The sequence below is a fragment of the Myotis yumanensis genome, unplaced genomic scaffold (genome assembly GCF_028538775.1).
Source record: "Myotis yumanensis isolate MYYU_CA2020_CCGP unplaced genomic scaffold, mMyoYum1.0.hap1 SCAF_3, whole genome shotgun sequence".
NCBI lineage: Eukaryota > Metazoa > Chordata > Mammalia > Chiroptera > Vespertilionidae > Myotis > Myotis yumanensis.
Window position 1 is genome coordinate 173,162,447 of NW_027223754.1, and position 15,535 is coordinate 173,177,981.

The 15,535-nt window shown below is 37.4% G+C and overlaps 2 protein-coding genes across 2 annotated transcripts in view; one reads left to right on the top strand and one right to left on the bottom strand.

The window, feature by feature from the left end:
• The window catches only part of REDIC1 (regulator of DNA class I crossover intermediates 1), a 61,081-nt gene that overhangs the window by 20,269 nt on the left and 25,277 nt on the right, over window positions 1–15,535 (bottom strand). Inside the window, 3 exon segments of the mRNA XM_070408817.1 lie at window positions 47–104; window positions 1,347–1,416; window positions 1,674–2,182. Of these exon segments, the coding sequence (XP_070264918.1) occupies window positions 47–104; window positions 1,347–1,416; window positions 1,674–2,182 (637 nt within the window).
• Window positions 11,396–11,935, top strand: LOC139005586 (ras-related protein Rap-1b-like protein). The gene has a single exon (XM_070407807.1). The coding sequence runs from the start codon at window positions 11,396–11,398 to the stop codon at window positions 11,933–11,935; it is 540 nt and encodes a 179-aa protein (XP_070263908.1).

Consider the following 15,535-nt stretch of genomic DNA (forward strand, 5'->3'; position numbering starts at 1 on the left):
ATAAAAATAGCACTGAATTAGAAATATAATGTAAAATATATGTTACCTCACTAAGTCCAAAGTCCCATGATTTCTTAGAATTCAATTCCTCCAAAGGAATACTCCTAGAGTAAAAATAAGACAGTATTAAACTTTGCCTTATTCCCTCTGAAAATCATTGTTCTAAATTATGGTTCCCAAAGTTGGCTGTGGATCAGGATGATAAGAAAAGCTTTTTTAAAAAAAATAAAGATTCATAAGCTCCATCCTAAGGAATCAATCTATTATATATAAAACTTACTGTTTTATATTTTAAAATCAGCCCCTCAAATGATGTGGGTCTGAGCCAGGTTGAGGAACCATGTTATAAGTCATTTTCATAAAGTACGTTTTAAAATTCAAAGCCTTACATGCTGTTTTCCATTCATAAATGTCTGGATATTTAGAGATTTGACAAAGAATCTAATTTGTTGATTTTAGTAAATAAGTTGTGAATGTATGTTTTAATTAATTTCTTGTGCCAATCCCATCCATAAGAAAATACTTCCAGAATAAAAATATATCTAGTTCATGATTTTCAGTTAGCAACATTGGACTAAATTACAATTATCACCAAGAAAGTTAGGACTATTCTGAAACTACAAGTTTTCTTTAATTACCTGTAACTGCAGTGTCATAGACTATTGCTATGCTTCCTTATGCCATTAACATTTGAATTCTATTACTTCTATTGGTTCTATAATAACCAAGCATCTTTCCCATGGAGCGCTGCCAAAGATTAGAAAATATGCTAATCATGCCAGTAAGCATTCCTATACTTGTAATCCTTTTATTTCTTACTGTAAATTAAAAAATTGGTATTCTGGAGGATATATGTTTCTTGAACACATAAGTAAATCTTCACAAATATAATTAACACTAAAATTCAGATTAAAAGATACTTTTGTGCTGGCAAATACGAGCACCATACTCTCAAGTAGGGTGACAGAACCAAGATTCTGACTCTGGTAAGCATTCTTTTTTTTTTAATATATTTTATTAATTTTTTTACAGAGAGGAAGGGAGAGGGATAGAGAGTTAGAAACATCGATCAGAGAGAAACATTGATCAGCTGCCTCCTGCACACCTCCTACTGGGGATGTGCCTGCAACCAAGGTATATGCCCTTGACCGGAATCAAACCTGGGACCTTTCAGTCCACAGGCCGACGCTCTATCCACTGAGCCAAACCAGTTAGGGCTCTGGTAAGCATTCTTTGAGGGCAGCCTGCCCAGACTAAGACAGTAATATGTCTACCTCAGTTCAACATTTCAACATGCATTATACTAGATTCTGATTTGCATTCCCCACATTTACCTAACAACTTACATATTGTTCACTGGATATTTCTGGATTTCTATCTGTGGTTTCTTCTTTTGGTAGTCCTTTTCAAATTTTCCTTTAAAAATAAAAGTATGCATTGAACTAAAACTTGAGCATAGACTATGTCTGTTTTTTAATCTGAAGCTTATTAGTATGATCCATTGCCTGGTCCACAATGTCATATAATAGAACGTCATTCTATTTTTAATTTCATATTCCTCCAAATACACAGACACACATAAATACACACACATATATGTGCACACACACACACAAAAAATTGAAAACAGAAAAACCCAATAGACTATTATGCTTTCCACCTATAACACCAACCTTTCTTTTCAGCGTTGGCTGGATAACAGTTCTTCTCAAAAGATGTACTAGGATTATTTCCTTCATTATTGTTGTATTCTTTCTGATAGTTCCTCTTTGGCTGACACTTTTCTGAATAACTTGTTTTATTAAAGTTAGAACTACTAAAATTCAACCCTGGATTTCTAAAAATGCATCTGTCAGAGGAATGATTTTTATCAGAATTGGTGACACCCATACTGTCATAACCACAATTTTCAAATGGTTTTGTTATCCTCTGTTGATCTATGCTTAATAAATTGATTGCATTTTCGTTAATAAAAGAGTCAAAATTCTCTGGTAGAAGACTGGGGATTGGCTGGCTCACATCCTCAAGGAAATTTGACACCTCTTCTTTATTTTCTCCCCAAATATGTTGTACTGATTGTTTTTCAGTAATGAAATCTGAGTGTCTTCTCTCATCCATGCTTCCACAATCTTCACCCATTCCTATAGCAGGGCTTCCAGCAAGGAAATTCCTATTTCCTGGACTTTGGGATAAATAAAAACATATTTAGCAAGAAAAGTATAGGGCATTTTCATTTAGAAACTCTTAAAATTCTTAGAAAACATTGAGTAGCTACTAACATTTGCCTATACTATGTTTCTCTTTTTTCAAATTTAAATAAGTCATATTTCTTTGGGTAGAAATTTGTCTAATGCACTCTTGTAATGCCCTAGTGAGTATAAAAATAACCTACACTTAGTTTAGTATGTCAATGTGAAAAATTAGTGTGTGGTTCAATTTACTGTTATATTTACAAAGCAAAACATGACAAACCTATGTATGTGTGCTGTAATAATATCTAGCAAATAACCTAGACGACCACTATATGTCACTGGTGCTCCATTTAACCAGAGAAAGATTTTTTTAGACTGTGCAGAGCAAAATTATCCTGTGTTGAAATATTAAATCAAATAGTTAAGAGGACATTATAATGGATATTTCTCAACCTAACAAGAATATAAAAACAACTGATGTCACCAGGGTAAACAATGTAAATACAAATGCACATATAAGTAATAAAATAAGAGATAAGCTGAATTAGATGAAAAGGTTAAACTAGATAACAAATTCCCTTCTAATGCAGAAATCATAATTCTAGGTTTTGTCCAACTTGTATAAGAATCAAAGCTATCACAGAAAATAATTAAAAATCCAGATATTCTGAATTTTGTTGCCATTGACTATAAGTTGGGTGGAGGGGAGGAGGGCAGACCTAGGTTGTTCCAGAGATTGGAGTTAACCAAAAAATGTGGAAAAGAAACATAGACTGCTAAAACTGATTGATTTCTAATTTTATTTTTCAAGTTACTTATTAAATATTTAATGAACAGGTATACCTACTGTGTTCCAGAGAGTACACCACATGTTGGGGACAGACAGATAAGAGAATTCAGTTTGGTATTAAAGAGAGAAAGAGATGATTTGCCCGTGAATGTTCACAAATCATGATCTGACATTGTTTCTCAATATGGGTCTTATTTCTAACTTCATAAGTTAGAAAACACAGTACAAACATATGTTATCATTTTTAAAAGTTATTTTAAGTATTATGACTCAGGAAATTCACTCACTGAGAAAAATGGGCATAGAGAAATAGACAATGCAATTATTTCTCACAAGAAATAGAAGAAAGAAAAAATTAGAAAATGGTAAATGATATCCTGAAGTCAAGTGTTCCTATACTAAATTTAAAAAAGACATTCTTCTGCAAGGAAAGTCAGGAAGGTAGCATTTGAGTTGGGAGACTGAATGCTGGGAAGGACTGCTACACATTGAGATGACAGAAATAATACTAAAACCTTAAAGTCTTATTAAGACAAATCAGTCTAACTTCTTTAACAATTTATTTTCCTATAAATATAAAATCAATTAAAAACTATGCACTAATGCCCGGCTTGCATGGCTCAGAGGTTGAGCATCGACCAATGAACCAGGAGGTCATGGTGTAATACCGGATGGGGCACATGCTGGGTTGCGGGCTCTATCCCTAGTAGGGGGTGGGCAGGAGGCAGCTGATCAGTGATTCTCTCTTATCATTGATGTTTCTATCTTTCTCTCCCTCTTCCTTCCACTCTGAAATCAATAAAAATATTTATTTTAAAATTATATACTAAAATAGGGAAAATTCATTATCTAAATGTCTTTTTTTATGTATTAAACAGGTATTCAATATATGCCTACCATATGGTAGGGAGACTATATAGCTTATATTCTAGTGAAGTAAGATAATAAGTAAGTAAGATAATGAATCATTAATAAGTAAAATGAATAAAAGAAATAAAGAAGTAAACAAATAAAGAAAATTATAGCACCTTTATAGATGCTACAGGATTACATGATGAGCCCGACTGGCATAGCTCAGTGGTTGAGCGTCAACCTATGAACCAGGTCACGGTTCGATTCCCAGTCAGGGCACATGCCCAGGTTGCAGGCTCAATCCCCAGTGGGGAACATGCAGGAGTCAGCCGATCAATGATTCTCTCTTACCATTGATCTTTCTATCTCTCCCTCTCCCTTCCTCTCTGAACTCAATAAAAATATATATTTTTTAAAAAGATTACATGATGAAATAATGTGTGTTGGAGATCCTGTTTCAGATCATTTGGCAGGAAAGTCTCCAGTAAGGAAGTAATAAGCTAAAGATACAAATGGTTAGACATGTATAGAAAGAAGTAAGCATACACCAGGGGGATGAAATAACAAGCACATATGCAAGATTTGCAACATGTTTGAGAAACAAGAAAAATAAAAATAAAGTTAGAATACAAATAGTGAAAGAAAACTTATGACCTAAGCTTAAAAGGTACAAAAGGACCCAGATGCTGCAGAGCTTGATTTTGAAGGGGAGGGGGGTGAAGGAAGTGGAGGGGGGAGAAATGGAAAGGTTCTAGGTACAAAAGTAAAACTGACCTGCTTTTTTACTTGCAAAATAAGTTTGAATGCTGGGTGACTCTGTATTTTAGAACTTTCATCTGGCCAAAATGAAATATGAGTGACCAGATTTATCATCCTGACACAGTTAAAACACACACACACACACACACACACACACACACACATACACAGGAAAAAATATATGCAATATGGTTTTCAGACATGAGCCAGCCACCAGGTAGAATAGGATAATGATCTCTGAAAGCAAGAAAACAAATTAGGTGAAACCTTTGACTTCTTCTAGCTTACTGCCTGGAGAGAGTATTCAAGCAACAGAAACCCAGTAAGAGCCTACAGACTCCCTTTGTTGATGAAATAGAGCTGGGGGTTCAGAGAGACTCCAGAGGTTAGAGTTCACAGGACAGAGTACCATGAAGGAGAGTGCTTCAAAGAGAGAGAGAGAGAGAGATATCCAGAGATCTACAGGGAATTCAGGCAAGTACTCATCAGCACATGCATATAAGGTTATTGCCAAATGCTGGGAAAAGAACCAGCCATGATAAGAACTTGGAACAACTCCAGCAGCTCACACAAGGATGGGAAAATTTTTGTGTTCCCACAAACTAGAGTGGAACACCTTATGATTCAAAGGAAATCAGAGGTACTCAGAAGGGTACTGTCTTAGCAGGGGGCAAAATTATCATAGACCGAAGACATACCTGGTCCCATTTAGCAAAGTTTAAGGAAAGCCTCAAGATCACACTATTTCCAACTAACTAAACTGTTTCCCAGAAGAAAGCTTAGGACAATTTATAGGAGTACAAAAACTTCCAGAAGCCAAAAGGACAAAACTTACAATGTAAAGAATTAAAAAAAAATTACCAGGAAGGCAAGAAAACAGTGAGTTATAACCCATGATGAGGAGAAAAGAAATTATTAGAAATAGAACAAGAAATGACACAAGTGATAGAATTTGTAGACCAGGACTTTGAAAGAGTTATAACATATTCTCTATATTCAAGAAGGTAGAGCAAAGACTGAGCATATTAAATAGATACATGGAAGACATAAAAAAGAGTTCAATCTATCTTCTATAGATGAAAAGTACACTGAATAGGTTTACCAGTTAATTAGAAACCAAAGAAGATACAATTAATGAATATGAAGATACAGCAATATAGTCTATACAAAATGAAATGAGAAAAATTTGAAAATAAAGAAGTATCAGTAAATTGTGTCACAACTTCAAGTGAACAAATTTACATGTGATTTCAGTCCCAAAGAAAAGGGGAGAGGAATCAGAAAAAAAAAAATTTGAAAATTTAATGTCGAATTTTTTCCAAATTTGATAAAAACAGTAAGTCCAATTACAAAGATGTTCAACACAACCCAAACACACAAAAAATAGAATGAAAATAAACATCCTAGTCATGATAGAAAATCCATAATAGAGAATCCATGATAAAAAAATCTTTTTTAAAAAAAGAAAATTTATACTATATATAAATTACGAAGAGAGATATAGGTATTAAAATAAGAACGATAGCTAACTTCTAAATGGAAACAATGTAAGTCAAAAGACATCTTTCAAAAGGAAGGCCACAATTACATATGAAACTTTAAAAATATCCATATACTTAGAGAGAAGCTTTTAACACATTGCATACCACATAGAAATCTCTAAGACATACGCCAGGGACCGCACGTTTTTGGGCAAACTGCATGTTATTTAAATCATCATAATGCACTTGAGGTATTGTTTTTCAATAATTATAACATTTTTATTTACAAGAACAATTAAACAATTAAAGTTCCTAGTACTTTTTTAACGTATGGTACTGTGTAAAACATTTTCCTCTATGAAGAGGGACCAAACAAAATTTACATAAGTATCTAGATTCGCTCCTTTTTCCATGGGCATGAAAAACGAGAACACTCGTGAGTGGTCCTTAACAGATGGTGCGTGAAACACGAGAAAACTTCTGAGCGGTACGAAATGTGTTAATATAAAAGAATCAATATGAGATGAAAGAATTGCCAGAAGATCCACACTATAAGAAATGTTTAAAGGAAATCTTCCAAACAGAAGGAAAGTGTCACCAGATGGAAATCTAGATCTACACAAAATAATGATGACCAACAAAAATAAAAGATGTGTGCTTAAATACAAAATGTATGTTTTCTCTAATTTTTCATCTCTGTATAAAGCAAAAAATAATGAATTATTGGGTTTTCTAGTCAAGATGGCAAAGTAGGTAAACTGTGCTCACCTCTTCCTAGGTTCACACCAAATTTACAACTAAATGATAGAACAACCGTGATTGAGAACCCCTGAAGACTAGATGAATAGAATTTCTTTAAGTATATACAGAAAAAGCCACATGGAAACTGGTAGGAAGGGCAGAGACGCAGAACAGGCAGGACCAACACCCACAGTGTGGTGATTAAGAATCAGGACAGATATATTGGCTGTTGAGGTTCCACCTGAAGATCAAGGAGTCCCAGTCCCACACCTGGCCCAACAAGCCCATGGCACCAGTGCAAAGAAGAGGAGTCCCTATAACATCTTGCTGTGAGAATGAGTGGGCACTGAATCTGAGAAAAACAAAGGGCTGCAGGAGGCCAAGACAAGCTTGCTGCTCTTAAAGGGCCAGCACAAAAACTCACTCAAAACTCACTCATTCTAAGCTCCAGCACAGGAACAGCAGGTCAAAAAGCACCAGAGACATACAAGGAAACACTAAATTGACTAGCTTCAGAGACAGGGCTGAAGAGGCAGAGACGAGCGAGGCAACTCTCTCCAGGTAATGGAAGCACTGGCAGGCGCCACTGTTCCTTGGTGAACTCTCCACTTACTCAGCCAGCCCGGCACGGGTGGAAGCCAAATCTGTGCTCTCATTAAACTGACTACCACAATTCTCCCTGCCCTGGTAATTCCCTGAGACCCCATCCCACACAACTCACTCCCCAGGTCCAAGCCACTATCGATGGCTCCTCCACACAGCCTGCCTCAAAGGTACACTAACCTCAAACAAACAGAGGCTGGCCTCAGCATGCCCTGGAGCTCTTCCTAAGTGGCCCCAAAACAGCATAAGCAGTGACAATCTCAAGTTGCATTATTAACTCCCATCAGGTGGCCCCAAACCTAAGTAGCAGCCAGACTTGGCCTAAAACAGTTTTATCTAAGCCCAGCACAAGCAGCCACCAACTGCAGATCATTTGTAACTCCTACCAGGTGGCACCAAGCCTGGCACAAGTGGCAGCTGACCTTGGCCTGCACCTGAGCATTTCCCAGGAGACTCCAGTCCCAACATACCCAGTGGTGTACTTCAGACCACATGAGAGCACCATCTAACCAGTCATACAAATAACACACTCAAAGGACAAGCTCAGCTGGCAGCACAGGCCCGCTAAAGCAACTGCTACTCCATGGAGTCAGCCCACACACAACAGCTAGTCCGCTTTAGTCACAGCCAGTCCTCAGAGCCAGTCCTAACTGCCAACAGCAATTGAGGCCCAACTACAATAGGAAGGCACATAACCCAAATAGGGGACATCCCTGGAGCACCAAGTTCAGGTGACCAGGGAGACCGCATCACCAGGCTTCACAAAACACTTTCTACATAAGACCTCTCTGTCAAGACCAGGAGACACAACAGATCTACCTAATACATACAAATAAACATAGGGAGTCAGCCATAATGAAGAGACAATGGAACAGGTCCCAGATGAAAGACAGGACTAAAACTCCAGAAAAAGAACTAAATGAAAGGGAGGCAAATAATCTACCAAATACAGAATTTAAAAGCACACACACAAGAACTGGTTATAAGGATGATGGTCAATGAACTTAGGGGAAGATAGATCAACTCAATGAGAACTTACACAAGGTGATAGAAACCATAAAAACAACCAGTAGGAAATGAAGACTACAATAACTGTAATGAAGAATACATTAGATGGAATCATCAGCAGATGATATGGAGCAGAGGTTCAGATCCATAGGGACACCTGAAGGGAAAGAGAGAGAAAAGGACTTAAAAAACTATTTGAAGAAATAATGACTGAAAATTTCCCTAACATGGTGAAGGAAATAAATATACGAGCCTAGAAAATACAGAGTCCCCAACTAGATGAACCCAAAGAGGTCCACACAAAGCCCTATCATAATTAAAATGCAAAGGTTACAAAGAGAAAAACCTAAAAGTAGCAAGAGAAAAGTTAATACCTTGCTGACCAGTCACGAGATAACTCATGCTTCCATGTCCAAATTGTGCTGACCGGTCATGAGATAACTCGTGTCTGCACTTACATTACTTTAAGTAATTTTAAGGTCTGAAAGCAAGTAGAGTTTAAAATTACTTAAAGTAATGTAAGTGCAGACACGAGTTATCTCAAGACCAGTCAGCAAGGTGTTAATTATGTATACGGGAGCTCCATATGATTATCAGCTGATGTTTTAATTGAAATTTTGCAGGCTAGGAAAAAAGACACAAAATATTCACTGTTGAAAGGCAAAAGCCTACAACCAAGATTACCCAGTATGGAAAGATAAAGGGTTCTACAGCCAAGGAAAAGCTGAAGGAGTTTACCACCACTAAACCACTATTAAAGGTATTGTTAGAGTTTTCTGTAAGTAGAAAAGGAAAGATGAAATCTTATCTAATAAAGAGGGAATATGCAAATTAGCCATCATGCCATAACGGTCAAGATGGCTGTGCCCAAAGTGGAGGCAGAGATTCTGTAACACAAGATGGCTGTGCCCAAAGTGGAGGCTGAGTCCCCGTAATGAACCTTAATGAGCAATCAGCAGGGACCTGAGGCTGCATGGTGCTGAGCCGGGGCAGGGACCAGAGGCTGCACCCCCTGCCTGGTGGGGCTTGACAGGGGACTTCAGGCCACGCCCCCCGCCCGGGTGCCAGGCTGGGGGACCTCAGGCCATGCACCTCGCCCGGCAGAGCTTGAAAGGAGACCTCAGGCCACGTCCCCTGCCCCAGCACCATGCCAGGTGACCTGAGGCCCCACCCCCCACCCGGCAAGGCTAGACAGGGCTGGGGCTGGTTGGGTCTGGATCTAGCCCAATGGGGGTGGGGCTGGCCAGGTCTGGGTCTCGCATGATTTCAAGGCACATGTGGATGGGCGGGGACTTGACTCTGTTCCCATGGCGCACCCCAGACTCTGACAGGAGGAAGATTTTCATATACATTTTACTAATTTTCTTTTATCTCTGACACTTCTATTATAGAGAAAGGGCAAATAGCAATATTAAAATATTTCCTCTAATTAATTCCCTTTTATTGTGCATGAATTTCATGCACGGGGTCATCAGTGTACAAATGAGAAAACATGAGAAAGAAAAAAACTCACTGACAATGGCAAATGTTTAATAAAAGCAGTGAATCAACTATAAAGTTAATACAAAGGTTAAAAGACAAAAGTAGAAAGGTAAAAACTGTAATTACAACAATAAAGGGATACATACAGAAAAAATAACAACATAAACATGGAGGGGATGAGCAAAAATTGAAGTGAATTTAGAATGTGATCAAACTTATGAAACAATCAACTTTAGAGGGAAGGCAGAGGTGGGTGATGGGTGGGGAGAGATTAACCAAAGAATATACATGCATATATGCATAACCCATGGACACAGACAATAGTGTGGTGAAGGCCTAGAGGGGGACAATGGGAAAAAAATAGGGGATATCTGTATACAATAAAGATAAATTTAAAAATATAGACAGTTATAAGCATAGCTTGGTATATACGAAGCACATGGTAACCACAATGCAAAATATATGATATATAGGATATAAAGTGAAAGGAATTCAAACAAAACACTATAGAAAGGCATCAACATACAACAGAAGAGATCAAGAGATTAAGAAAGGAACAGAGAACTATAAAAACAGTCAGAAAACAATAAAATGGCAATAATGGGATATCTATTAGCAATTAGTCTAACTGTAAATGGACTAAATGCTCCAAACAAAAGACATAGGGTGGCTGAATAGACTAAAAAACAAGACCTGTACATATGGTGTCTAAAAGAGACCCACTTCAGATTGAATGACACATGAACACTGAAAGTAAAGGGATAGAAAAAAATTTTCATGCAAATGGAAAAAAATTTTAAAAGTTAGTATTGCAATACTAATATCGGATTGCCGGGGCTGGCCAGCAGACCCTGAGTGACAGATGAATGAATTACTCCGACACAACATTTGCTGTGAAAGAGAGGCTAAGGGACGGCCTGGCCAAAGTGACCAGGCAGCCTCAATTGCCTGCCTCATTAGCCTTTTATTTCAGTTTTTACCTTTAGATACAATCAGTAGGGTGAGTAATCTTGGGAGGACACATGTGTTTGCATTGTCCTCAGGGCAAGGGCACCCAAAGGTTAGGCATAAGGATTCCAGTAAACACCCGGGGGTCTGCATATGCACAGACTTGTTTGGAAAGGTCAAGGAATAATTAGGGGCGCCACCTTCGACACTCCCCTAAGTCTCCCCTAAGTCAGAATTCCGATAAACAGGGAAAACAACCTTCTACACACTTCCCTTTTCTCAGAATTTCCTCCTTACAAACTTTCCAACCAAGTCTCTCGTGCTTCCCAACATCAGATAAAACATACTTTAAAACAAAGGCTACAGACTGCCGAACCTCGCCCAGAGTCAGTCATGTAAACCAGCTGGAGCGCTGGCAGCGCAGGACTGCTGTGGCACTGGGGGACAGTAACCCAGAGGGAGCACAATGCATGGAGCAACGCTGGCTACGGGGACCCGCTGACAGTGTGAGAGGTACTAGCTTTTGACAAGTTTGCACCATGCATGAATATAAGCTAGCTGTTCTTGGCTCAAGAGGCGTTGGAAAATCTGCTCTGACTGTACAGTTTGTTCAAGGAATTTTTGTTGAAAAATATGATCCTATGACAGAAGATTCTTATAGAAAGCAAGTTGAAGTAGATGCACAACAGTGTATGCTTGAAATCTTGGATACTGTAGGAACGGAACAGTTTACAGCAATGAGGGATTTGTATATGAAAAATGGACAAGGCTTTGCATTAGTTTATTCCATCACAGCACAGTCCACATTTAATGATTTACAAGATCTGAGAGAACAGATTCTTCGAGTTAAAGACACTGATGATGTTCCAATGATTCTGGTTGGTAATAAGTGTGACTTGGAAGATGAAAGAGTTGTAGGAAAGGAACAAGGTCAAAATCTAACAAGACAATGGAACAACTGTGCATTCTTAGAATCCTCTGCAAAATCAAAAATAAATGTTAATGAGATCTTTTATGACCTAGTGGGGCAAATTAACAGAAAAACTCGTGGCCTGGGAAGGCCCACAAAAAAGTCATGATGTCAGCTGCTTTAATATACTAAAGTAGAGGCCCGGTGCATGAATTCATGCACAGGTGGGGTCTGGCCAGACTACCCCAATCGGGGCTGATCAAGCCGGGCTGGCCGGGGTGAGGGGCTGAGGGTGGTTGACCAGCCCTACCCCCTGGTCAAACTCCTGGTCAAGGGGACAATTTACATATTAGCCTTTTATTATATAGGATGCACTGTAGCTCTAAGCCATTGTAATTTTTACTTATATAATAGCCCTAGTGTATGCATCTGGTAAAATCAGAGGCTACAATCCAGTATTACTGCTAAAAGACATTTTCATCCACCAATGTTGTACATGTATGAAAATAGTGTACTGTGTACTGTAACAGGCCCCATATTTTGTTATGGAGAGTACAATCATGTAAATCCTAAAAGCACCACTATTTCAGCATAATAAAAGAAAGTTCAAAGAGCTCCTATATAGACTACTCCAGATAACTTCGTTTCTTTGAACTTGTATCTTATTGTAATTTTTTTAAGAAAATCAAGGTCTTTATCATTGTATTGTACAAATAAGTGATTTGATTAACACAGCAACATAGTTTTTTTAATTTTTAAGAAACCTATGGAGACAGTGATCTTGTCTTTAAAAATACAATAGTCCTTTCAGTATAATGTCTTAGATTAAAGACATTGCCTTTAATATCTGCTGGGAAGGAAATGTCCAGATTTTTCAAATTTCTTATTATATGTTTCCTTTTTTGTTTCCATAGAGAACAATGTTTATAGTTGTGTGTGCAGTGGGGGTCTACAACAAGAAGTGTATATTTTCAAACAATTTTTTAATGATTTAACAATTTTTTATTGATTTAACAATTTTTGTAAATCATTTTCAGGCTTCTGCAGCTATATATTATCACTGAATCCCTTGCTTACTCATGCATAAGTGTATTTGCAATACCAAATATACAGGTTTAGTATTTTTGCCTGTTAGTGATTGCTTCACGTGTGTAACATTTTGGTTGAGATGTTAAATGGTGGACGAGTACTGTGGATGTGAATGTGGCAAGTAATTTTAATCATGTATAATTGGTCACAAGGCCCAAGGTGCAGTAGCTATTGCTGTTTTATTTAACAATGCCTTGTTGCTTTTTGTGCATTAAAGTTTGGATGTAAAGATTGTGTGTCTATCCAACAGGGAGCCACAGTATTTAAATTGACCAACCTAATGTTACAACTACTAAGAAGTGGCCAAATGTAAACTAAAAGCCTTAATTAAAGCGGTGCAATTTTGTATAACTTAGCATCAGTAGTTCAATAAATTTGGATTGCCATGCAAGAGCTTGCATTATAATTATTTGCCAATTGAATGTTTTTTGTGTAATGTTTAACAGTGCAGGTAAATATAGATTTAGCTTCTTTTTAAATCTAAAAAAACAAAACACAAAAAACAAAGGCTATAAAGAGACAAAGAAGGGCATTTCATAGTGATAAAGGAATCAATCCAACAAAAGGATATAACTCTTGTAAATATCTATGCACCCAATGTAGAGCATGTAAATATATAAAGCAAATTTTGATGGATATAACAGAAGAGCTCAACAGTAATACAATAGTAGGGGACTTTAACAACCTACTGACATCAATGGACAGATCATCCAGACAAAAAATCAACAAGAAAACCATGATCTCAGATGACACATTGGACTAGATCAGTGATTTTCAACTGCTGTGCCACAAGAATCTTTAAAACATGCAATACCTGGCGATTTAGTTAGGGGCACTGACCTCTTTTCCATTAGTTTGTCAAATAAAAAAAATTACAACACAGCCTGGCCAGTTTTGCTCAGTGGATAGAGTGCTGGCCCACAGACTGAAGGGTCGAGGGTCTGATTCCAGTCTAGGGGCATGTACCTCAGTTGCAGGCTTGAGACCAGGTCCCAGTTAGGGCATGTGCCGGAGACAACCAATCAATGTGTCTCTCTCACATCAATGTTTCTTTCTCTCTGTTTCTCCCCCTCCCTTCCACTCTTCTCTAAAAATTACTGAAAAAGCATCCTTGGGTGCAGATTAACAAAACAAAATTAAAAAACATACCCCCAAAAATGACAACAGCCAACACAACAATAGCTGTCCAGTGTGAATGAATCAAAATTATAGCCATATTTTGGTCAGATCAATTTTTTTCGGGGGGGGGGGGGGGGGTTGCTGTCAACTTTTAGTGATTAGTTTATGTGTGCCATGAGATAAAAAAGGTTGAAAATCACTGGACTATATGGATTTAATTGATATTTTTAGGACATTTTACCCAAAAACAGCAGTAATACATTTTCCTTAAGTGCATATAGAACATTTCCTAGGTAGACCACATATTAGGCCACAAGAAAAAAAGAGTAAATTAAATACAAAGTAAACAGACAAAAGGAAATAAAAGTAAAAGCAGAATTCAATGAAATAAAAAATAAAAAAGTATGAAACATTTTCTTTAACCAACAACAATTAACAGATACAATATCACTAAAAATGCCAATCAAGGAGCTAATCCAATAATGAAAAAAAAAAAAATCCTTGTATTACAGAGAGGCTAGCCACGGTCATGCTGTAGAAAGTGAGTCATGAATTTGAGTAAAAGCAGGAAGGTTGAAGTAGTATTCAGACTTACATCAGAGAGGGCCCTAACTGCCAAAATAAATTTCAGATTTAATGCTTTATTTAGCATATGAATTCTAGCGTGCAAAGCAAACATATGGCATTGGAAGTACCAAAAATGTTACAATAAAAATAATTCAATGAGCCCTGGCCAGTGTGGTTCAGTTGGTTAAAACATCATCCCGTACACCGAAAGGTTGTGGGTTCGATTCCTGGCCAGGGCACATACATAGGTTGTGGGTTCAGTCCCTGGTTGGGACATGTACAAGAGGCAATTGGTGTCAGTTTGTCTGTCTGTCTCTCATTCTCTCTCTTCCTCTCTCCCTCCCTCCCTCTCTCTCTAAAATGAAAAAAAAAAAAAAATTCAATGAGTGCCCGCGCATGCGTGTACACACACACACACACACACACACACACACGAAAAGAGAAATATGTGAAACTGAGAGATGATTCAGGGAGTAGGTAAATAAAATTGGTAAGCCTCTATTCAGAATAACCGGGAGAAAGGGGAAAAAATACAACTTACCATATTAAAAATGAGAGAAAAGACATCACTATAGATGTTAACGATTTTAAATACATAAAAAGGAGATTTTATAAATAACTATAAGTCAATAAATGCTACAACATAAAAAATAGCATGCATTTAAATTTTTAATTAATAAAAATAAGATACATTCATTGTATGACAAACTACCAAAACTCACTCAACAAACAAATAAAAACATTATTAGCCTATATCTAGTAAAATATGATAGTTAAAGAAACAAAAACAAAAACCTTCCCACAAAAGGAACTCCATACAGAAAGCAGATCAGTAGTTGCCTTGGAATGAGGGTAAGGGATGTGACATGGTCAGAGGAAGGAATTACAAAGGTGCCCAAAGAAACTACTAGGGATGATGAATACTATATTCATTATCTTTGACATATGTAAAAACTTAAAGTGCACATTCTAAATAGGTTCAGTTTGTAGTATG